The sequence below is a fragment of the Canis lupus genome, chromosome 5 (assembly GCF_048164855.1).
Source record: "Canis lupus baileyi chromosome 5, mCanLup2.hap1, whole genome shotgun sequence".
NCBI lineage: Eukaryota > Metazoa > Chordata > Mammalia > Carnivora > Canidae > Canis > Canis lupus.
The window spans coordinates 46,834,985-46,861,145 of NC_132842.1; the positions used below are offsets into that span (position 1 = coordinate 46,834,985).

The 26,161-nt window shown below is 37.2% G+C and overlaps 1 protein-coding gene and 1 long non-coding RNA gene across 40 annotated transcripts in view; one reads left to right on the forward strand and one right to left on the reverse strand.

The window, feature by feature from the left end:
- The window catches only part of PDE4D (phosphodiesterase 4D), a 1,448,272-nt gene that overhangs the window by 325,282 nt on the left and 1,096,829 nt on the right, over window positions 1-26,161 (reverse strand). The window contains exon 1 of one of the 39 annotated variants that reach the window (XM_072826556.1): window positions 25,674-25,943. The exons of 37 other annotated variants lie outside the window; for them this stretch is intronic. In XM_072826556.1, the coding sequence (XP_072682657.1) occupies window positions 25,674-25,762 (89 nt within the window). In that variant the 5' untranslated portion in view covers window positions 25,763-25,943. Of the gene's footprint in view, window positions 1-25,150; window positions 25,310-25,673; window positions 25,944-26,161 lie in introns of those variants that run through there. One more of the 39 variants, XM_072826561.1, reaches the window with a different exon arrangement.
- LOC140633668 (uncharacterized) overlaps window positions 1-26,161 on the forward strand; it is a 68,176-nt gene that overhangs the window by 41,340 nt on the left and 675 nt on the right. Inside the window, exons 2-3 of the long non-coding RNA XR_012031255.1 lie at window positions 6,868-6,934; window positions 22,114-22,184. This is a non-coding gene — a long non-coding RNA (uncharacterized lncRNA). The remainder of the gene's footprint in view (window positions 1-6,867; window positions 6,935-22,113; window positions 22,185-26,161) is intronic.

The following is a 26,161-nucleotide window of genomic DNA, read 5'->3' on the forward strand; positions in this document are numbered from 1 at the left end:
AAAAAAAAAAAAAAAAAAAAAAAAAAAAAAAAAGTAAAGAGTTCTAATTAAAGACTCCTTGGGGAGCATTTCCTTGATCTGCTGGATTCAAGATTTTTTACTAAATAACCTGTTAAGAGTATTTCTGGTGGGGATATTTATCTTTAATTTTAATACCTTAATTGTTTTTTACACACATCCTGAAACCCCAGGGCAGGAATCTCATGAAGAAACACAAAATGGTGTTTATAAGGTATTAGAAGGAAAACGATACATTATTGAAGGATGTATGCAAATTGTTAAACCTGCAGGTCTTGTGTATGCTGAACCAAAGCTAACAAATCATACTGTTGCTTATCTGAAGAATAGATACCCTCATATGTTTAATGCTAATTATAGGGCTCTCTTTTAAGGACTAAATTTACACATAAAGTGCACAGAATCATTATTATGTCTCTGAGTCGTTTCAAATTGAATAGTACCTTGTCTCCATAGGTCTGATAGCCTTGTAAGACCAACAGAAGCAGCTCAATGTGAGGGATTAGGGGAAACAAAGGGGAGGAGCTGACCTGGAGAACTTTCCTTGAAGCTATCCCTTTATAGCTTCCCTTCCCTTCTCATTAATGAGGGTCCCTTCCCTTCTCATTAATGAGAAAGGAAGGGTCCATAGTGAGGACCCTTGCATAGTAAGGACTGGGTGCAAGGTATTTACGTGATTGTGTTAGTTGTGAGCACACTGGGAAAATCAGTGCTTCCCATCAACTCCTTGGTACCACCATTGAGGTTTACCAGGAGAGGGAGGGGAGATGTCCTAACATGGGCATATGACATTAATGAGGGCCTCTCCTCACCTCTTCATTCTTTGAAATGAGATTCTTCTTATTACATTACATTGTATGCATATCATCTATGGAAGAAATAAACCAGTCACTCTTTAGTCAAAATAATGAAAATCATCTGACTCGTCCCACCTTTCCTTGAAATGTTGCTGGTACATGTTTTTTCCCCCTTTCTAAAACACTTGACTAGCTCCTATTCACCTTTCATTTCTCAGCTTTTGTATTATTTCGTCCCACAAGCTTTGATTTTCCACTCCCAAATTAATCGGTTCTCCTCTTTATAGTATCTGTTGGGCTTTGCTTTTTATTTCTCCTTCATCTGATTATGTATTTAATTTTGGTATGATGAGTAGTGTTTGTCTTCCCTACTCATTTGTCAGGCTTGCGAGGGCAGAAACCATGCCTGTTTTATTCACCAATGTTTTCTTAGAGCCCAACCCAGGCCAGGATAATATAATGTAAGTGCTCTATACATTTATCGGTAGTAAAGGGCTCAGATTGCCTTCCTGGGCTTAGAGCATGTGAATTAGCCCCGAATAACAGCAACAGTTAGGAGTCTTCAGACAGTAAAACACCCCTTTTGCAGAAGAGAAACCTGTGAAGTTTAGAAAGTGCCCAGACTCTGGAACAAAGGAGGAAGGTAAAGAATTGCATCTTTTTCATGGTCTTGCCCAGGGTCATGGTGATGGCTAATAATCTTTATTACTCAAGAAATATATACTTTTTGCCCTTATAAGGGGGAGAGGGGAGGTCAATGCTTAGTGACTATACATGGAGTTGAACCATATAACACACATTCATCATTTTTACCCAAAGATCATTGTAAAATAAAGACACAAGGAGAATACTAATGATGGCTTTTTTTTTTTTTTTCTTTTTAAAGATTCTGTGGTACCATTATAAATGTCTCCCTCTTAGGGATAAAATAAGAATTGCTGTCTAGAATATACCTTTCTGTGTGAGCGGGGAAATGCCTGAAGGTAGAAACAGGAAAAGTTAGATGAGTAGCAGACTGCCGTGGTTTTATCATAAGCTTCCCATACCCTTGTTAATGAACAGATAGAAGCAGCCTTACAATCAATGCGATACTCACATAAATGATACAAATAGTTCAAAAGATTCCAATAATAAATTCCTAAGCCATCCCCTGCCATTTGGAACAAGTAGGGTTTGGGATTTTCCCCACCTCTATAATTCTGAGAAAATTGGTCTAGACTAGATGCGTATGACTCTATTAAGATGATTCCTATTCATAAAATGAGAATGCAGAATAAACCGGCTTCTGTAACAGTGACACCACTGGGAGGACAAATTGGCTCAAGAAGCAATAAAATAACTGGGGAGGCATCTTAAGGTAATCAATTTTGTACCGCTTTTTGCTGTGACTCTGAAGAAAGGTAATTTAGTTTCTGAAAGTAGTGTCTTGCTGCCTGGAATTGGTACCCACAAGCTTCAAATACACCATGCCATGAACTTTAAGCTGCCCTTGAAAGAAGGGCAGGCTCAGCTCCCAGCCACCAGGGAAGGTATAATTTCACAAAGCCAGACAGCCGGGGAAAGTGATCCTCAGAGGGAAGTCTTGGAGGGAAGAACAAAAAAACCTTACAATTCTTTTTGCCTCTCCATCAGTAACCTCAACGGAACTATATTTGGATTATTTCTCTTTATCCCTATTATTGTAGTTTTGGAAGCGTGTGTTTGGTGGTTGTTGTTAGAAGCAGGTATAGGTAATAAGAGTTGAATTGCAGAGCGAGGCACCCTAGGGTTCAAACCTTAGCTACCTAGCTACTTAGGAGCCATGACCTTGAGCAAGCATCTTACCCACATGACTTCTGCTCTCAGAGCTGTTAACAAAAGTTACATGTGTAACAATAATGCCCACCTCTCGGAACTGTTGTGAGGTTGTCAAATTACCACTCAAAATACCCGGCACAAGGCCAGGCCTATAGAATGGACTTAATACATCGAAATCTCGTTCCTTTTTGTTCATTTTCTTGGCCTTTTCTCCTTCCTGTGTTTCTCCATCTCCAGCGTATCAGCCTTAGTAGTAGATGATTATCTGGCGTGGCCGCCAAGCCTGCTGCCCACAGAGAAGCTCTGTGTGCCTGACACAGGATGCAGCCCCATTAGGGATTTAGTCTGTTTACTCAATGCTCAGTACATGTCAGAATGCAAATGCTCCTGAGAGGAAAAAAAAGCACTAATTTGTGTCTAATGACTTATTTACACTTTTAAGTCTCCTTCATTTTTTACAATTTACTGTGAGCAGGTTCTGCTGAGGGGAATATAGGAAGAAGAAGGGCTCCAGCTTTGAGGACGTGGGGGGTGTGCAGGGGGCACGAGATGGGAAGGACTAAGGGAGAAGGGATGTCAAGAGCAAGCTGCCTGCATCAGGCTCTCTGTTAAACTTGCCCCCACCCCACCCCCGGCCCAATTCCTTGGTAAATCAAACATGCATGCTTTTTAAATTGTCTACTGTTAGTTTTCATGTTTTATGGCCAAAATATTAAGGTGTGATATTTGTGAATGGCAGTGTTTTGTTTTCACAGAGGATGTTTTACAAAGTCAACCAAAAACTAATCCTCAATCCTGCTTGTTCCAGTAATCTGGTCCATTACTGAAAGCTCTTCCTTAGAATTTTATTTCAGAGACTGGTACATTAACATTGTATTAGTTCCACAGGTAGCTCTATTAAAAATTAAAAACAATGTGAGGACAATAAATTGGATATATTTTAAATATATAGATCTAGAACAACAGGAATCTTATCTTTAAAGATTAGCAGCCTAAGTTGGAGTGGGACTCTAGAATGTCCTACATTGAGATATCACCCAGAAAGACACTATTAAAGTGAAATGTCTTCCCTTTTGTAAAAATAAAAGAGTACTAGTTGACAGTTATCTCCCAATTATTTTTAGATTACGTTGCATTTATTTGAGGCAAGTACATCCATGACTAGATTCATTAAGGTTTATAGGTTTTAAGAGCCTCATTTTCTCCATCCTTAAGATGTAGCTAATCTTTATACCGTATTTGAAGTATGAAGAATCCTTGAAGTATGAAGACATGCAGTCTATGTTAAGTTTTGTACTACTTATGCTATATATTTTCCTGATGTTTGCTGACTGTATTTAATACATTCCATAGAAATTATGTTAAACTTACATATTCAAGCAATACTGTTACTAAGGAAATTTTTTAAATTCTAAAATGGTGTTAAAAGTGTACTTCTACTCATCAAGAAAATTAACTTTAATATTCTGAAGAGTAAAGAGAAAAGCACGAATTTCATTTGTTCATAGATGTGAACTGAGCATGACTTCAAAAGTTATGGTGGACTACCATTATTTGAATAAAAAAGGAAATATAAGAGATTTAGGACCCTTAGAATTGAAGTCACTCTCTTCAAGTATAATCATAGACTTGGTGAGTAGTATCTTGAGATTAGCCAAAGTTAATTATTTTGTTTCTTAAACAGTATCTTGAAAAAAACATATCTCCTATATAAACTTTTCTCAATTCTGAATACGGAAGTGTTGGTTTGCCAAAAAAAAAGAGGTCATAGCCATTATTCATTCTCTATTCATTTTTATAATATAAAGAACATTTTAAAACAAGTTTCAGTTTTGCCAGAGTGGAACTTAGTAGCCAGGAGCCTATTGGCGTTTGCTATTATTATTAGTCCTTTTATATTCTCTTAATGGAACTAGTACTTTTAAAAGGAATTAGTACAAGTGAAGGACATTCATAAATCCCCCACTTTAATGGTGATGGTTGCAAACAGCAGTAGCAGAAGTAGTAAACATCTAATGTTTATGGGGTACTTACTATATGACAGGCACTATATTAAGCATTTTATACTACTACCTCACTAATTCCCACAGAAACCTTCTAAGTTGGGTACTACTATTATTTCCATTTACATGTGGGGACACTAAGGCAGAGAGAGGGTTCACAGCTACTAAGTGAAGGAATCAACCAACCTGGTCTGACTCCAGAGACCAGGACTATGACTCTCTAGGATGAACTCAGCAGGATACCCACACGATTCTACTAGAACAATCAAAATGATTTCATTAAGTCATTTTTTTTTCCAGCCTCCAAAGTGATTCTTAGGGAATTCTGAGAGGGCATGGAGATTTGCTTAGGATGATTTGCTTAAATCTAGGAATGGCATGAGAATCCTCCATCTTGTGGACTCTACTACCTACCACCTCCACTTCCGTCCTCATTCATGTTAACACAACACATTACCGTAAACTACTTTTCTTTGGTAGTGGGGAGGGATGTTATGAGGAAGAGATGTGGGAAATTTCACAGGTTAGAAATCAGGAGAACCACTGGTTTCATATATAATTTCATGTGAATGTTTAAGACAATCTCTCAAGGATTCTTTAAGGTTCCATAATCTATGATGCCCACCAGTAAATGTTGCATCGCTTGGTAAGACTTTATACTCCTATGTTATTTCACAAACAAATCTCACTTGACTCTCACAAAAAATCTGCAAGCTGACGAGGAAAGAGAAAAATAGTCTCACTTCACTCAAAGATAAGGTTTCAAGGCTTTATGGCGCAGTACAAACAGGACCCAAAGCTAGCATTTAGGTTCTCAATCCCAATCAGTCTTTCATGAGTGCAAAGGTGTTACATAATAGCCTATGGCTTGGTGAAAACAGTCTTCTCTGTGAACTACATTTTGCACAAGAAAACCAAGGGCTCAATAATCTCATACCCTTGTTTAGTGTATTTTAGGATTTGTTGAAGTGTCGAATCTAAAGGAGCTGGTTATCTCAAGAGAATGCCTGGCGAAGCAAGGTTGGAAGAATGCATGTCATTAGCTCTTGAAACCTGTTACCACTGAGTTCATGTTCCTAAATTATTTCTTTCTGGGAGGAAGCTGGAGGGGCAGGTTTTGAACCCAAGATAATCCAAATCAGGTAGAGAGGACAGGAGTGTGATTAGGATACTAATCAGGAACTCCAAGGTAAGTATGCAGCTTCTGAGGTCCTAGAGCAGACATGCCTCTGAGAAATGCTCAATTTCCAAATATAGAATAGCTAAGTAACAAGGTTTTGCTTCTCGCTTGAACTCAATTTCTCAATGCCGTAGGAACTCTTGACGACAGTCTGTTATCATGATCCTTGATGGCATTTTTAGCACAATAATGGAAAAGAGTAATAAAATAAAAAAAATAATGTAAACTAGGGAATAGATTATGAAACTTTAGTCCATTAGGTAACCAGTATCAACTGTGTGTGTGTGGCCATTACATTTCTGCTGGCAGTGATGTATTTGTTGTTGTCAGTGCTTCTCCAAATCCCAAGTTCTTACTTAGAAGTGTAGTTTTATTAGAAGCAAACCTTACTCTACATCTACTGTAAACAGACTCCTAGACAGTGATGAGTCTAAATATAGCTTTCTTTGAATCTCTCTGGATTACACACCCCAGGTATAAGAAGAAATGCATCCACGTATATTTTTAAATCCAAGGTTTGATTCTCTGATCAAGTTAGAAGTGAGCCATCTGAATATCACATGATATATTTTCCTAAATATTTTATATTTTCTCTAAGTCATTTTCACTTGTGGTAAATAATAAAAATCAACAATGACAGATAATAGGAAGCAGCTGAATATATTTCAGCATTTCCAAGTCATGGTCTCTAGATATATATATGTGACATATAAATGCATCTGAAGGGGAAGAGGTGTCCTGTGGTAAAATAAGTTTGAGAAAAAAATGTAATAAAGTTCGATAGATTTTCAGCACTTCCCAGTGCCTTTAATATGCTAAGGAATGGATAATGTTCCACAGGGTAACAGAATATGCATGACTTTTCTGAAAACTATGTGAGCATAAAAGCATTATTTTGCAGAGTAGTTCCAGGGACCAATGTCTCATGGATACATTTTGTCACATGAGCTTGGGAATCACACAGGTGTGAATTCCTATTATGGCTCAACGTTGCTACACAACCTTGAAAGAGTTAATGAAATACAGCAGCCCCCAGTAGCCCCTCCCTTACTCGTGGTTTCTCCTTCTGCAGTTTCAGTTACCTGCGGCCAACCACAGTCCGGAAGCAGAGGATTCCTCTTCTGGCACATCACCAGAAGGTCAGTAGTAGCCTAACGCTACGTCACAATGCTCGCAAGATTCAACTCACTTCACCCCGTCACATAGGCATTTTATCATCTCACATCATCACAAGAAGAAGGGGGAGCAGAGTACAATAATATACTTAGACCACATTCATGTAACTTTTATTACCGTACGTTGTCATAATTGCTCTATTTTATTATTAGTTATTGTTGTTCACCTCTTACTGTTCCCAATTTATGAATTAAACTTCATTGTAGGTATGTATTATAGGAAAAACAGCAGATGTAGGGTATTGTACTATCTAAGGCTTGCGGCATCCACTGGGAGTCTTTGGAACATATCCCCCACAGATAAGAGGGGACTACTGTATTCTAAACTTTGATGTCTTGAGGTTAAAAAAAGGTTATTGAATTTAAAAAATAACTGGGGAAAACCACATTATATCGTTGACATTCAAATGCATCTAGGATCTCCACAAATACCCAAATTCACTAATATCACCACAAGATACATTTTCCTTAGAAAATTTACTGATATAAATATTGTCATTGCTGCTTTTATCTCATAACTTTATAGAAATGTTTTCAGTTTTCTTGCCTTTCCTAGAATCTGAATTCCATTAACAGCTTCAGTTTGCTAAAGTTTTAATTCACACTTGGTGAATAATTTTGCACTATATGAAATATTCCAAAATCTTTTTTTTTTCCTGAACACAAGCATATTGTCGACTATGATGGACTTATTCATAGAATTTAATATTATTTATCACTTTAAATGTCATACTATTTATCATTTTTCTAAGAATTATTTTCTTAGCTGTTTTCTTTCTTGTCACTTCATCTAGATCAATGCTTTTCTATAGAAATATAATATGAACCATGAACGGGAGCCATATGCATAGTTTTACATTTTCTAAAAGCCACATTATGAAAAGTTTTTTAAATACCAGGTAAAATTATTTTTTTTTATGATTTTATTTTTAAGTAATCTCTACACCCAATGTGGGGCTCAAACCCATAACCTGAAGATCAAGAGCTGCACACTCCACCGACTAAGCCAGCCAGGTGCCCCCAGGTGAAATTAATTTTAATAACATATTTTATTTAACTCAATATATGCAAAATATTACCACATACATGTAATCTTAATAAAAATTAATAATGAGATATTTTTCACATTTGCTCATACCAAGTATTGGAAATCTATGCATTTTATACTTACAGCACATCTTACATGGATTAGCCACAATTCAAGTGCTCTGGGGCTAGTGGCTATTTTGTTGGACAGCACAGGTCTAGATTAGCAATCAGCTTTCTTTGGGAACCATTTTTCTACTCACATACAAGATACACTGATACACAGAGTTACTGCATTTCCAAGGAAGAATGGAGAAAGAGAAAACCATATTGTGATGTGGATAATGGGTGATCTATAGGCTCATTCAATAGTCAAATACCTTAAATTCATTGACAAGCTTAGTTATACATGGGTTCATGTTGCTACTTGACACGAAGCCCCAGAGTCCCTTATAACAGCTCAATTCACTAAAGCCAATGGATTATTATAATTTATTTGCAAGTAGAAAAAGCAGTAACAGTTATTTGAAATGTAAAAAAAAATAAATAAATTCTGTAAATATATGTTGAATGCTATTTGCATGCATAGCACCTGACTAGGCTGTGACATTTTGGAAAAGTTAATAGATATAAGAAATCCAATTTCCCAGGCAGCATGTACACACACACACACACACACACACACACACATCCAAACATACACATATATGCACATATGCATGTATGTACGGTATAAATCCCACTTATTTTTAAAGAGTCAGTGGTTGGTAATTGTTATTTCTATTTTTTTAAATAAAGGGCACTATAGAACAGAATCATTCTTGTTCCATAGACAAGCTTGCTATTCACACTTAAATTTGCCTTCAACAGAAAGAAATCTGTAGCTTTTTCTTGCAAGTTATGAAAATCAACATAAACTGACTGTTTCTATATACCACAGTGGTCTAAGGGTTTATGAGCATATCATCTCACTCAATACTTACAGCAGTTAATGATGTAGGTGCAGAAGCAATTGAACAGAGTACCTTTAAGAAGCTTAATAAATGCCATCCAACCCATAAATGGAACAGCTATGATTTGAACCTAGGAATCTCTGCTCAGTCATGAAACTAAAGTACTCACTTTAAATGCATGGTGTTCTAAACGCTCTCTAGATAACAATTTGTTATCTAACCTGGATTAGGTATTTAAAAGCAATGCCGATATTTCTTCAGACTTAAATATCTCTGAAGATCTAAAGGGGAAAAATCTTTGTAAATACCTAGTTTTATACTTAGCATAACCTCTCATTTTATTTTATTCCAAGACTCATCCAGAAAAGGCTCAGCTTCTTTCCTTATCTCTGACAAATACCAGAATCTGTAACATAAAGAGCCTTTTACTGGCATCATTTCTCCCAGTGCTTGCATTCATCTTTAATGTGATTATTTTGTGGTCTGCTGGCTCTTGAGAGATGATAGACACCTTCTCCCCTTCTCCTTTGAACTGTGAATTACCATATTTGGACTTGCTTCTTCAAATAGTTTTTACTAGTCCTTTTTGTTTCTCTCATTTGTTAAATTGAAACATTAAAATGATCAAGTTTATCCTAATAGTATCCAAGTTTTTGTTTTGATAATGTGACAGAGTTTAACTTAGAGTAATTGCACATAGACCAGATGAATAAACTGGACAAGTAAACAGCCTTTGATTTCTCAGGAATCCCTTTGAAAGTAGGCATCCAAGGAGGTTTCTTTCTCAGAACACCAAAATATACAATATAAGGTAAAAAAACTAATCTTTATTTTCTTATCTATTTTTCTGCTTATACTTATTAGCATTCAAAAGAATAATTACCATTGTTCAGAAGAGCAATGTTAGCAATAGGGTCACTTTTGAAAGTCAACATATATCAGAATTGATTTAAGCAACATATATCAGAAGCGAACGCATAAAATTTGGGGCTTCATATGTTTAGTAGATTATAGGTCCTCATACATTGGTTGGATGAATGATTGAATTGCATGTAAGTTCACAGGGACACTGAACTATATTCATTGATCATTCTTTAATCTTTCCCGAGCTTGGTGCTAATATCATGGATACCTGCTTGATTACAAAGAAATATTTAGGCAAATACCCTGAGTCATTTATAGTTTTTCTTTTTTTTTTGGTACATCTGTAATGCTATTTCTATGAAGTTAAAGAGATACAGTAGTTGTATGGTTTATAAATTCAGTTTCACATGAGGAGGTTGAGGTCTATGGAAGTTAAGTAACTTGCCTGATATTGTATAATGAGCCAAGATGAGAGTGGAAATCTAGTAGTGCTGGCTGCTGCTCTTCCAGGAAAAAACTGGTATAGCTCACATGATTACTAAAAATAATCTCAATAAATCTTGCATGCTGGGACTTCATCATTATGATAATAAAGAACATTTATGTTAAAAATAAAACATTTTATGTGGTGAGTTATACAATAAATAGTAAATAGATGAAGTCTCATAGTGGATTTGAATATGAAAATTTACATTAGGTCTTCATACAATATACAAAATAATTTATGGAAAGGAATTTTTTCCTGCAGGTGTTGTAATAAAAATCTTTTCTATCTATTTACTCATCCATTAGATTTCTTTTTAAACCAAGAAAAATTAAAAACAGTTCTGACTCATGCCTTCTTCTCTCTCCACAATTCACTGTCACTGAGAGTAAAAGATGAGTAAACTTGTTTGAAAAATGATCACTAAGTTTTTAACACAAACTTCCTGATATTTCTGGTGGTATAGGATACTAGTCAGCTTGCTCAGAAGCATTACAAATTCTTCTTTGAGGATAGAAACAATATTGGTGGATGGGGCTAGCTTCCAGACTCCATCTCTTAAATTCTTATTTTAGATATGTCTCAAGGCTCTTTTTCGGTGGTTTAAATCATTCATGGAAAAGCAAATGTTCTGGCAACCTCATTCTGAACATCTCAAACAAAAACAAAATAAAAAATAAAAACAAAACAAAACCCAAAAAACAAAACCCAGCTTAAATTTTCTATCTTTCCTTCTCATCTTTCCTGTCAGTGGTCATCTTAAGACTGTTTCTATCAATTAAACCTAGAGTACACCATTAAAAGCTGCAGATACGTAAGTATCTTAAGCATTTACAAGAATTCCCAAGATGAATTTTCAGTGTCTACATATTTTGTTAGTGTATCCATGCACTATGTCATGAAGTCTCTACTATACAAACAAGAATGAGGATTACTTTTGGATTCTACTTGGGGATCACAATTAAATTATGACTGATTTCACATGGAAGCAAACATTTGTATTTTACTTGTAAGATTCACTCTATCTGAAAATTCTGAAAATTTTGCTTTTTTTTTTTTGTAAGAGAATCTTTATTACCTATATGTAGAGAAAACTCAATGTATACACTTAGACTAGCTTTGCAGCGACTTCTTCAGCCTTTGCCTTTTCCAGCTGGGCATTGTGAGCCACTGATTTTGGACTCAGGACTTTGCCTCCCCAGTGATGGCAGATCTTATATTTGTCATTATAATTGGTTGTGATAGCTTCAGCTAGCTTAGCCAGAGCTCCTTTTTCTCCAGAGTTAACCTGTGTGAAGGCAGTGGTGGTGCAAACCTTCCCGTGGACCAGATGCCCCAGCCTGACCTTTTTCTTGATAATGCAGAGGGAACCCTCATGTGATGACACAGGGCAGGTGGGAAGACTGCCAGCTTGATGGGATCCACATCTTAGGCAATGACTACCAGCTAAGTCTTCTTGTTTTCCACCAAAATGGTGACAGTATTGACCCTTGCTGGAAGGACTGGTGGTCTCTTAGTGGGGATGTCTGCTTCTTGCTTCCTATCTCCTGAACCCTTTCTACTCATACTGGGGTTCAAGGACCAGCAGAATTAGCACCGTCTTGTAACTTAGGAGAAATGCAGAATCTCAGGCATTGCTCCTGACCTATTCAGTCAAAATCTGCCTTTTAACAAGATCCCCAGGAGATATGTGTGCATCCAGTTTTTTGTTTTGTTTCTTAAAGATTTTATTTATTCATTGAGAGATAGAACACAAACAGGGGGAGAGGCTGAGGGAGAGGGAGAAGCAGACTCCCCACTGAGCAGGGAGCCTGATGTGGGCTCAATCCCAGCACCCTGAGATCATGACCTAAGCTGAACACAGAGGCTTAACCATCTGAGTCACCCAGGAGCCCCCGGAATCCAGTTTTTAGAGGCACTGGCCTCAGGCATGGTATTTAGTATTTCATTACAAAGTGTCTTATTTTTTTCAGCAAAAGCATCAGTCCTTCAGTTTCCAATACTGAGCCTAAGCTAAATATTCCTTTAAATATAGTAAAATGATTGAAAACGAAGAAGAAAAACCTAAGATTAAAAATAAAGCCTGAAAAATATCATGTCCTTTGTTTATTTTATTTTACAAAGTTTTATTTTTCTGTCAAATTCTTCTATAAAGCACTGTCTCAGAACAAGTTTCCCAGCAGAAGTCGAATGCTATGATGCCTGGTGGACTCGTCTGCATTTGAGACTATTAGGCTGATGATCTACTTAAAGGAGGATCCCTATCCCCAGCACTCCCTTTTCAGTTTGGATTTGGATATTTCTTATCTTGTGGTCACCCCTGGCAGCAGGTTGGACGACAGGGAGGTGAAAACAAAGATAAGCCATTCTGCTTTTCCTTAGGAGTTTTGCTAAAAGATTTGATATTTTGAAATATTTGCTAGGTTACAATGAATTCATTGGACTTTAATTCACCACGGCTCAGTGTTAAATTTTTATTTATCATTGACAAAATGTTTTGTGGTGCTAAGCTGCTCTCTGGTACATACTGCAAATGACATTGTAGTGACCTGGAAGGATGCATATGAGTTCCAGCGGGACCCAGGGAGTTTGAGGCACTGAGAAATGTTGGTTCTGAGCATTACATGTTTAGTTAAGAGCTCATTTCTGAGGAATCGAAAAGTGAAGCTCAAATATAACAACTCTAGGAGCCCTTACTAAGGTTAGGGATTAAAATTTAAAAGAGAATATTATAAATCCTTAACTCCTTTCCCAATTTTCAAGTCAGGTGACTGTACGTAGAAACTCTTATTTTCAAAGTTCGTGATTTAAAGTACCTGTCTAGTAACAAAACATACATTGTTTCATGTCATAAAACCCCGAGAATACATTTATACTGCCCTTAATTTTCCTTTTTGTTCTACTGAATATGCCAATTAGAGAGATTTAGGGTTGGATTGTGAAAGCTTCAAGAAATAGGACCCACAGTTATTACACACGCTAGATTTCTCCAGTCATCATCTAAAATTAATGATTGCATTTTGACATGGTACAAACTGAACCTGGGTCAGCTTACTTACTTGATGTACCAGAAGTCAGACTGGTATCATAAATCAGTTTATGATGAGCTTTAGAGGGGATGACATACGAAAGAGGATGTGTCACCAGAATCTCGACATTAAAACATAAATAAATAAATAAATAAATAAATAAATAAATAAATAAATAAAGACACAGAGACAAAGAAAGAAGAAAAAAGAATAAGGGGAATGTACCATATCATGACTTGTATTACATATGTATTCACAGGTTAAGCTAGCTCAAGAAAAGCCCAAACAACTTTTCCAAGAAATAATTTATGGGAGGGAAAAATCTTATTTAAAGTGAGCATAGGCGGGCGGCCCCGGTGGCTTAGTGGTTTAGCGGCACCTTCAGCCCAGGGCATGATCCTGGAGGCCCTGGGATCAAGTCCCACATCAGGCATGGAGCCTGCTTCTCCCTCTGCCTGTGTCTCTGCCTCTCTCTCTCTCTCTCTCTCATAAATAAATAAATAAATCTTAAAAAAAAATAAAGTGAGCATAGGATATAGAGCTAGAACTAAAAGTAGGAGATGGACATTTAAAAAGAGAATAAAAATTATTAATTGGTTTTGCTCACAATGGTTATTGTTGGGTTGACAAATGAATCTGAATAAAGTATAAGATTACAGATTCAAACTGAATATGGGTCAAAGACAGGGTCAATTCTATTTCTTCACAGTGAGCAAATTTTCCACTATAGACATTCATTTCAGAGCTGTGTACTATTTGGCAGGAGGAGAAGTAGAATATGAAAGCCTCACTATTCCTGGAAAAAGAGGTCCTGTAAAGCAGAATATCCGTTTCCTATGTAATCATTTATTAAGATGCTGTCATTGAAAATGGAATACCTAGATGGTCTGCCCTTTGGCAAGGAGGCAGAAAACTGGAACACTGCTTTGGGAATTATATAAATGATACAATCACTTTGGGGACCTATTTGGGTGATATCTAAAAACACACATAAATGGCAACCCAGCAGTTCTACCCTTCAGGATACACTAAATGTATGTGCATGCACACAAACTTATACATACTCCACGCACATTTGTTTATCACATGACATATCCTAGAACGTTCGTAGCATCTCTACTCATAATAGCCTCAAACTAAAATACCCAACCAGCCATCAACAAATTGAGTAATTTGTAGTATATTCACTTGATGAAATATTATCAGGAGAATGAACAATCTACAACCACATAAAACAATATAGATGAATATTACTATCGCAATGTTGATGGGAAGAACCCAACACAGAACAGTTTATATTGTATCATTCATTCATAAAAAAGTTCAGAAACAGGCAAAACAAATCTATGCTCTCAGAAGTCAGGGTGGTGGTTATCTTTGGATGCATAGTGACTGAAGGGAGCATGAAAGGTATCCTGGTCACTTTTTTTTTTTTTTCCTGATCATGTGTAATTTCTGCATCTGAGCACTAGTTATACAAATATGGCTAAGCATGGTTTTTTCCTCACCTAGTTGCACATTCGCACCTATCATCTCCTACCAATCAGATTCTCATAGAGTGCTAAGGGCTATGTATAAATAATTTAACAAAGGAAAAGGGTCCTTCCCCTTTTTACCAATACTGGTGCAAGATACTTATTTTTTTAAGTCATATAGGGCTAACAGAAACACAAAGCCTTTCAAAATGCAAGATAACGTTTCCCTAGCTGATAATGTCTTCTTTCCCTTTCTTGGCATTTCTGCAGGTCAGCTCCCTCTGATGTTTCTGTTGTCTCCATTCAAGTGGATTTTCTTGAGGAAAATACACCTGAGGTGTTTTTGGCCATGAGTATCTCGGCCAAGGGGCAGAGGAGCAGCGCCCACAACAAACTTGTAGTATCTCTTTCTTCTACAAGGGGAGACAGAACAAAAACCTGCCTACCGCTAGCAAGAGCAGTATGGGCAATAGGCAAGTGCCTTTGCTCAAGACACTGTGAATTTTAGAACAAATGGCTAAAGAAGGGAATGGTGGGAAAGTATCTAGTCATTATCTAGGCAGTGGCAAGTTGGAGAAATAAAACAATTATATGAGCAATAAAATGTTTTTGTCTTTTTGTTCATCTGAGTTCAGGGAGTGATATTTTGTGGAGCCCACAGATGAGAAGTTTTTATCAACTATGATCCAAAAATGGAAAAGGATTTTTTTTTTGTTATGTTTTTCTCTCCCCTATGGTGACCACTCTTTCACTAGAGAATGTACTTACATCATCAAATTAATGTGATTCTTAAACAGGACATAAACCTTCCCTTTAGATGAGAACACTAATCAGATTCAGCTAGTTTTTCGTTTTCCATCTATTTAAACATTGCCATTACGTGAAAAGAAAAATCCCTGAAAACCCAGAGTAGTTTACAGAGCTAGACCTCTCTTCCCAGTCAATCCATTTTATTATCCTATATAAACAAATTCTGCCATTGCATTCCTTTATCCATAGCAACTTCAAGTGGATAATCCACAAATCAATTAAAGATAAGTTAATTGCCAAAAAGGATCAAGGAACAAGCATTAGAAACATAATATTTACAGGCACCGTCCTAAAAATTTATGTGTTAGAGAAAAGTTGGTCTGACTAGCTTTCCTTCTAATCCAACATTTTAAATTTGTATTATTACTTTTGAAAATAAGAAATCCATCACAACATTACTTTTAGTTTCTGATATCTATTATGTTTTGGGGGCTGACATGGACAGATAAACCAAGCCAAAAAAAAAAAAAAAAGTTACTACTATAGGATATGTAACTGCTATTGGTTTTTAGTTTTTATTTATTTTTTTAACTTTTAATTTTTTTCAGTTTGGAATTTTTTGAGGATTACATGAAATAATGCAATAGAAAGTACAATATCCATTCCCCTTTCCTTCTCCTCCTCACATGTTTACAATAAAGGGGGAAGAAAGGCAAATTCACTGAGACTGGACTCTGATCTGACCAAGAACACAGTCAATAATGAGGTCGATATTCATGTTTCCATGCAGTTCTGAGCTATGACATGTCTGCCTAGGACTGCAATATACTTATGGATATATGGAATGGATCTACTTCAACTTATATGTAAAAAAAAAATATTGTTTTCTTTATGAAGGCTTCTTTGACTTTTCCGAGCAGAATCTCTGATCTCAGTACCTATGTTATTTTATTAACTTGGTTTATTTTCTGCCTCCTTCTACTACAAGCTTTATGACAGCAAAGACCTCATTCATTTTACTCAAGATTATATCCCTACCAGAATGTCAATAGTCTTAGGTAATAAAGCATCAGGCAAAGTAGTGTGCTGGAGCTGTGCATACCAGCTGACAAAAGCAGGCTCTTCAGTTTTTAGGAGTATTTATAAATTGGTTGTTATATCTAGCAACTATAAAAAGTTAAATTGTATAAACATAAATAAATTAATTAAATAAATTACAATTACATAATAAATATTCAAAACTCCTCACTTCCTAATAATTTCCGTATATTGTGATATCATGTATGTTTTTGAGGTCACTTACACCCACCTATTGGTATGTGCTATATTGGTTGCTCACGCTCCACTTAGTCTCCTCTACAACTTGAAATGGGTTGTGGGGAGGATTTTTCCCATGGAAATCAGCAAATATTACAAATAGACTGTGTGTGTGTGTCTTCACAGAAAGCTGGCTGTTAACATCTACCAGACCACCGATGAAGAGGCTTATCTTAGGCATTCAAAAATAGTTTCTGCATGAATATATTAATCTTTTATATGAACTCTGATTACATTTGAGTGATTTGTTCACTGTCACATTAGTTCTTAATTTATTCCTATAGCCCACCAGAAAGCTCCTCTTTTTCAGGTTCACTCTCAGGCTCTCTTTTCAGAGTGGGGCATACACTCGTGCTGCTCTTGGAATGTCTACCTTTTGCATTTGGTTGACTTCACATCGTTCAAGTAGTATGTATCTACTCTGTCCACAAATGCACCTTTTCTTTTTTAACATTTGAGTTGTTCCCTTCTGAATTCACATTATCATCAGTTATTAAATTATACAACTCGACAGGTTTATTACTTCCATATTGCCCTCTCCCTTGCCAATGGGATTTTCTTTTGCTCTGTCTGACTCACAGTAACTGTATACTTATCTAACTCAGCCTTACAGGAATTCAGAGGCTTTCATCAGCCACTTGTTAAGAAAATTAGAAGAGCTCTCCAATTATGGTTCAAAAGTGAAAAACATAATGGAAGTTTATGAAGGAGCATAGCTAAGGTAGGAGCTGGGTATCTGGCTATAGCAAAGCATATCCGGGCTGGGGCCTCCACACAGAGAAGCAACAAAGGAAGGGGTACAGACATAAACGTTCCCTGTCTTATTAAGTGTTCATTATTTGCTCTGCTCAGACTAAACGCATCTTCTTTGGGCTACTTTATGTTCTGGGGATTCCTCAGTTTCACGACTTATACTCAAAATTCTACTAGCTGAAAATCATAAAATCAACATGATGACAATAATATAAATTTTGTTAGACACTAATTAAACATGGCCGCTCATATGCGTGACACATGCAGAAGTGGTATAGCTTTAAGCATGGTCTGGCTCCCATGTGGACCATCAGAAATATTCACAAGCATAATTATAAGTTCTTAGTAGTGTGTGTGTGGGTGTCTTTTCTTCTTGATTTCCACCTTGATCTCTGCCTCTCCTGCCAGCCCACATTTGACAGTGTTCCACACTTCTTGGTAGCCCACAGCCACCTCTTAGCATCAATCCTTTTGTAATAATCACACACAGTTTTATGTCTGTCTGTCTGTGGTTGTTCCATGTGCTATCTTGATCATACAGGGAACTCACAAGCTTTATTTCCCCTCTTCACCTCTATTTCTGGTTGGCATTGCTGATTGCACAGATGCCTTTAAATGTCTGAGATATGACTTTCTTTCAATTTAGAAAATCTCAGCTAATGCTTTCTGCAAAAATCCTATTAACAAAAAAGCCCCTACAAAAACTCTTGCAGCTGTTGTAGGAAGGAATTTTTAGACTTGTAGGTGAAGTGTCTAAGTTTAGTTTTACTTGAGTCTTTCTAGTGTTTAGAGGCCCTTCTTTTTGTGGTGGCTGCCCAATTTTGACTCTTGTACTCCTCTGTAGTTGTAAAAAGTGGGTTCCTAACCATTCTGCTTGATGCCTTACCAAAGACATTGAATTAGATGGGATCTACATTGAAGTGAGGCACTAGGGCATTAGAAGAAAACTTTGTGCAGAACTGCATAGAGCCATGGTGTTGAGCTCTGGCTATGACGCTATCAAATTTCATGACCTGGGCTCTTTCTAGATCTTCAGGTTTTTCTTTTCTCTTCCTTTCTTTCTTTCTTTCGAGTGGAAGTTGGGGGCAGGGACAGGAGAGGGAGAGAGAGAGTCCCAAGCAGGCTCCACATCTAACACGGAGCCTTGATAGGGCTTGATCTCACAATTCTGTGATCATGACCTGAGCCAAAATCAGGAGTCTGACGCTCAACTGACTGAGCCTTCAAGGGCCCTGGTCTTTAGGTTTTCAATGTAAGATGCTGGGTTGGAGCAGATGAACTCTTGTGTCTCTTCAGCTTTAGCCCTCTGCTCTGTGAATGTGGGGGGAGGAAGCATGGTGTCCCCATTCTTCAGGGGTCTGAAAACATTTGCTAATGGTTTCATTCATTCAAGGCGTGTGCATCAACCACCTACACTATGTCACACACACTTACAGGCACTAAAGATGAAGAGGTGGAAAAAGGAAGGTGAAAATTACTGTCACATGGAGCTTACATTCTAGTATTATTAATAATAGCTCACATTTATTTCAGTATTTTCCTGTGCCAGGAATTATATATGACTAACATAATTAATTCTCAGAACACTCCATTTTACACATCAGGAAACTGAGGCAATCAAGTTAAATGACTTCCCAATGTCTCATAGCTGTGAAGGAAAGTATGAAAATTTGAACCTCAGTAGTATGGCTCTGGAGCTGGCCAGCTCCCAACCATTACCCCACAGCACCTTTCAAAGATGAAGCTGTTTATACATACAAGTAGCGAGCTTATTGCACTATTCTGTAATCAAATGTGGCCCCAATGATAAGGACTAATCTATAAACTTTTTTGACAAAGAAGTAGATCAAAATTGGTAAAATGATAAAAGCATGGTGGAAAGTGTGATAAGGGGGGGGGTAAGCAACCCACTTTGTGTACATATTCTCACTGACAGGCGCAATGGCCTTTTGAAGTAGGCATTTATATTTCCCATTTACAGACATGGACTCTACTAAGAGTGGTTAGGGAAATTGCCCCGTCAAAAAAGCAGCAGAATTGGATTTAAACTTCATCTGTTAGTCTCTGAAGTCAAAGTCTTTCCCCTATACTGTGCTACCTTGGCCCGTGATGTGTCACGACTGTTAACCTTCCTGTTATTCCTGTAACAATTGTTATGTTGCCTTTATGGTAACTATTTTTCCCATTTTTCAATTATGCTAATATTACTCCCAATTTGGAATATCATTAAGAAGGCCAGTTTAATATTCAAAACAATGCCAGTGGCATGAAACAGGATGAAGCTGACCTCTTTAGCTCAGAGAATCTTCAGGCTCTAATGAACAGCTGGCCAAGGAGCAACATTTTGGCAGTGAAATGCAACCACATGACCAGTATTTTTGGCCAGATGAAATGAGCCAAATGGAAGCCCACGAAGCAACCAGGGAGAGGATAGAGCCAGGCCACTTTAATCACTGATTTTTTGTTTTGTTTTGTTTTGTTTTTTTCATTTAAGAAACACGTTTTTTTTTTCTTTTTTTCTTTTTTTTTTTCTTAATGAGAGAGAGAGAGAAGAGAGAGAGAGCCAGGGGTGGGGCAGAGGGAGAGGAAGAGAGAATCTTAGCAGGTTCCATGCCTAGCACAGAGCCCAACACAGGTCTTAATCTTACAGTCATCAGATCATGATCTGAGCCAAAATTAAGAGTCAGCTGTTTAACTGACTGAGCCATCCAGGAGCCCCACAAAATACTTATATATTTTGATTTTCTTGTTTAACGCTGCTTTAGACCAATACCAATTAGTCAGTTCAGATATTAAGTTTATATTTTAATTGACCACCAAGCCATGTTCTACATCAAATGACAAGGTGCTCTTTCTTCAGGGAAAGATTCTGAGTTGAACCAAGGGGAAATAGTAAATCTATTAGAATAGCATCTCTTGCTATGGAACTCCTCCTTGTGTGGTCGTGGGAAGATGTGGTGAGGAAACTGAGGGTAGCAGAGCGACTACTTAGATGTAGAGGCTGTAGGTCAGACTTGGGCAAATTTCTTAAACTTTGCCGACTTTCCTCATCTGGAAAATAAAGACAATACTAGATCCACCTTGTGGGGTTGTTTTGTGAGATAAAATGAGATAATGCGTGTACATTCCTGGGAACACGGCATGGAACATAGTAAGTGCCCATGAGAGATTAGATTGTATTACTTACTCATTACTTATTATTACTGCAGACTTGACTGACCTCCTGTATATGTGTGGCTTCTGACCCCTGCACCTTCAATCCCTTCTTTCTTTTTTAGTGGTAAGGATTCCCATTCTCTTCCCTCTAGAATTAAATGAGATGAGTTGTGGGGCACTAGAAACGAGTCATCATATCTGCTACAGCTGAAAAGCTTTAAAAAAAAAAAATCTATGCAATGAGAGGCATGAATGTGGTATCTGGGAAGTTACATCCCAGTGTATTGATCTGTTGGTGGCACTCATTTCTCTTCCTGAGTCCTTGGCTCCAGCCCACATTTCTAGTGGGTATTGCTAGGTCTACTCTGACAACAACTGAGGTGCTAGGGCTCAGGTGTTAGTGGTAACAGAGAGGCTGAGACTACACTCTCTTCTTGTCCTTGCCTCCTGTCTGCTACTATCAGATGTCCAGATCCAAGCTGCAAATGTGAACATAACTTTCTAAGAGCACAGGGTCATTGAGGGTTTTTTGTATTAGTAGTATGCCTTTATCTTTCCTTGGCTAGAATATCCTTTGTGCTTCTGTTTCTCTCATTGTTTGTTAATCCTCCTTTCCACTGATCAGTCTGTTCCATGTTAAAAATTTTACCCATTAGCCCTTCTACAAGAGGTACAAGTATCCTTAAATGAATTTAATTAATCATCTATTTGGCAGATCTGTTAAAATGCTGGGGGAGGGATGTTGACATTGAAACTATGGGCAAGAAGAGATTTGGAGGTTTTCTGAGCATCTCAATTATTTAGTGTATCTCACGACCCCTATTAGTATAAGATGAGAAAACTAGACATTGTTTCTGGCCTGTGGGATGCTAGTGGAATCATATCTGTCCTAAATGTACCTTGGATGACTTTCCCTTCCATTTGTATCCCACCCACTCCACAGTTACCACATTTTCCCCCCATTTCTTCTCAGAAATGTCTCTTTCTGAGAAGAGAGAAAGCAGAAAGTTTTGTGATTTGTTCAGGTTGGAAAACAAGACCGTCTCTTGAAGAGCGACTTTCTATTTAAGGTTTCCTTGAACATTACTATACTTTTAAACAGTAACAGTTAGAAAAACAAAATGTCCCAGCATAGTTCCCTTGGGGGGTTGGCACAGTCCACCAACCTACTAAGTCTAACTCTTCATTCTTTCTTTCCTTCCCAAATAATTTTCTTCCCAATTTTTTTAAGTACTATATATTTTAAAAACTCCAACATAAATTCACTCATTTATATTATCTCCTCAAACCTAATGTGATGAACACATCATTCCTCTTTCTCTCTCCTCCCAAACAGGTTGGAGAGGTGTGGCTCTAATAACGACTGGCACTCACTCCAGATCTACAGAGGAAAATTAGCCCTCCTGAGTATGTAATCCTATCAAATCATATTTGGCTTAATAAGCTATATATTAATCATATTTGCTTTTTTTAAAGATTTTATTTATGCATTCATGAGAGACAGACAGAGAGAGAGAGAGAAAGAGAGAGAGAGAGAGAGAGAGAGAGGCAGAGACACAGACAGAGGGAGAAGCAGGCTCCATGCAGGGAGCCTGACAAGGGAATCGATCCGGGTCTCCAGGATCACACCCTGGGCCAAAGGCAGCGCTAAACCGCTAAGCCACCCGGGCTGCCCACATATTTGCTTTTTTATAGTAATGTATTTTGCCCACAAAGACAAAAATCTGTCACTGCTGAAAAACCACTTTCAAATCTATTTTAAGCATTGTATAACTGTCCAAAGTTCTATTTCTCTGGGATGAATACTCATCCAAAGTATATGATTTGCTATTACTTTAACAAAGCAGACTCTTTAACTGAATTTCATGTATTATAGACTCAGCTTTCCTTTATCCTGAATGTTGCAAGAAAGGGAAAACAATGTCAAAGAAAACTATTCCAGCTTAAAGTTAAGTGTACCACTAGTATCATGCATCCATGTCCATTCCATCTTCAAAGAAAAAAAATGATACTATACTTCACACAAATGAGGATTTTACAGAATATAAAATACTTTTCCTAAGCCAACAGTCTTATACAGGAGAAATTCAGTGAAGAAATATTGGCTAATGCCCAGTTATTTCAGTTGCTTCAATAGTGAAATCATATCCAAAGCCTCTCAACGGTCAAGCTAAGTTTCAGCTATTACCATATTTGAGGATCTCATATATTTTTAAAAAAATGCAAAAACAGGATTGCAAAATTGCAGGAAAATATAAATGTTTGCAGTAAACAGTTCAACACCTTTAACTTCAGGAATGCTATGCAATAAAAAATGTGCCATTCAGAAGATGTGTGTGTGTGTGTGTGTTGTATGTAGGCGTGTGGGTGTGTACACATACATACATACAATAATTAATGGTTCATTTGAGATGGTGTGGCGTGTTAAAAGTTTATAGCTATATGATAACCATCTTTTTTTTTTTCATTATTGTCAGTATATTACTACAGTAGAATGCATAATCTTTCTGAGCACTGGCAGACCTCTGAAAATTTGAGAACAGAGTGGCCAACTGCCCTCTGAGTTCCCTAACCTTCTACTGGACTCTTGGCCTGTGATAGGCCTTGAAAATTCAACGGGTTGATTTTGCAAATAAAGGGTCATACAAACTAAGTGTAGCAAGATGCTTCATCAAATATGCACTAATGCATATTAGTGCATACCTGTCACACGTAAGGGAGTTTCTGGCCTCAATTTATAGTCCAAAGGGAGAGACAAAACAGGACCTACAGAACAGTAAAAACAGTATATATAAATCGTTTAATTATTATATTGGCAATTTACATTCAAATTAAAAGCAAATCCATGAGGGACAAAGTCTCTCAAGGTCCAAAGGAGACTGGCCCATGATGGTGATTCAGGATGTTACTCTAACCTTTTTTTAAGAAAAAGACTTGTTGCAGGAAAAATTAGAGAGGGAGATTAACCATGAGAGACTTCTAACTCTGGGAAACAGACAAAGGGTTGAAGAAGGGGAGGAGGATGGGGAGATGGGGTGACTGGGTGATGGGCACTGAGGAGGGCACTTCATGGGATGAGCACTGGGTGTTATACTATATGTTGGCAAATTGAACTTAAATAAAAAAATGTAAAAAAAAAGAAAGAAAAATATTTGTGAGAACTACAAATATGGGCACTTAAATATATGGAAAATTCATCCTTAGACATTCCACTCCTTGTTGTATTTTGGAAAGGATCAAAACTTGACCGAAGGATAATGAAAGTAACTTTGCCAGATGAAGGCAAGTTTCATAATATATCTGCAAATTATATAGTAGAGCTTAAACTGCATTTTTTTTTCAAGGTTTCTGAAACACTAATCCAACATGCTATTCCTTTCACACTATCCAGTAATTAGACAAGTACAAAATTCTGGGACTTGTTATCAGATCTCAATGATGAGGTTCCAGAATCCACCATCTATTGGAAATAAATACTGCAGTGCTAACAAATCTTTGATGAGCACACGCTTTAGTACGTAAGAAGAATGAAATGCAAATAATAAGCATGAGATGTGCATTTAGTAGAATGCAAAGCATATAGTCGGGTGTATTATTTCTAATGTTGAACTGTATTCATAACTAATAAATTAATATAATTAACAAAAATAAATGGTATTCATTTTGTTTCGAAACAGAAATAAATGGAATTGCTACTTACACTTTCAGTTGCCAATTTTTATTTATCCCTTGTCAAAGTTTTCTTATGCATTGCTAATGTAAGTGAAGTATATAATTTGATTTCTCTGATTTTATAGTTCTCTAATAAATTTCAAGGGCACTATCTTCCATACTGCCTAAAAAAATTAATTACCATGAATTATTTTAAACCAAAATTTGAATGTTTTTATGCAAGTAAATCAGAACACATTTTAATACAAATTTAATACATACCATTATATAGGCCTAGTAGTTTCCAGATACCTTGCATTTGATCTAAATAAGAAAGATATTCTCAAGATTTTGCAAACACTTTCAACTGTATTTGCTTTTCCTGAAACAGCCTTCACTGCTACAGACTAACCAATCAGAAACAATAACAAAAAAGTGTGAAGAATCAATCTTTTCCTTGTAAATAGCTAGAATTCTCAAGCAAAGAAGGAAATCCAAGATTTCTTTCTCACTGTCTTCTTTCTTTTTTTTTAGTTATTTGGTTAAAATAAGCTAACCTAGATGTAAAACAAAGTTGTCATTGACAATTTATTGAGATCGTGAAGGCGAGATTTTTCATTTAATTTCTACAAGAAATCTTCAGGAATGAAAGATTAACGAAAACATCAGTTTTGACTTTATGGTATCTCATTCTCCTGGACAAGATTAAAATGCCGACTTACCATCTAGATCACAGAGATAGTTGCTAGTTTTCCACGTGAATGTGCCCGGAAACCCTTATAAACAAGATAGTAGTATTTCCTCGTTGTTGCTTGATTGCCTGTTTAAAATCCAGCAAGACCCCTTTCCTGATGTTTAAGGGGTTAACTGGAAGTTAGCATGACCAACGTTGGCTATTCTAACTCCATTCGGTATGCTAATAACCCTTATTTTCCAGATGCCAGTAAGGGGAAGGCTGGTTTTTTTTTTTTTTTTTTTTTTTTTAAGTTCACCACTTAACTCTCAAAATCAGCTTTTACAGTTTGTCAACTTCCTGCTACTGCTCAGGTTCCCAAATAGCCCTCTTTTAAGATTCATGTTTTTGTCACTCATATTTCAGATACCGCCAGCATAATGCATGTTAGTTGTTAAACAGATCAACACAGGGCAAAAGCATATTGCGGTGGGGGAGGCGGGGTGGGTGCCAAGGCTACAGAGACTGACTGAAAATCATTCTTCCTCGCTACAAAGAGTAAAGACTGATACCTGTAGGACTTTGAGAAACGCAATCTTGTCTTGGCTCTGGGAGATGGTCCTGACACTGTGAATCTCTGAGGATCCCAAAGAAAAGCCATTTGTAAGGAGGGTGCCAGGTTGCTGGAAACCGCAGAAAGTCAGAGTTGGTGCAGGGCCCCAGGGCTGTAGGGCCCCGCGCTGAGCAGGAGACACTTGTGGCTGAGTGAGGGCATTTCCTCTGTGTGGTGGTATGTGCTGACAAGGAGGTGGCAGGCAAGCAGGCTGAGGCAGGGGTGGAAGGGATGGCCAGGACTTCCTGCTGCGTGGCACTTGCCCTTTGCGACAGAGCTTGCTTCACTCAGACCTTATCTCATTAATAACACAAGAAACACTTTCTCACAAATTTGTTTTTAAATATAGTCTGGATTAAACAGCATAGTCACATGCCACTCCTGAAAAGCACAACACACACCAATCCATACACCCCTGCCCCCCCACCCACACAGCATGCAAAGTAT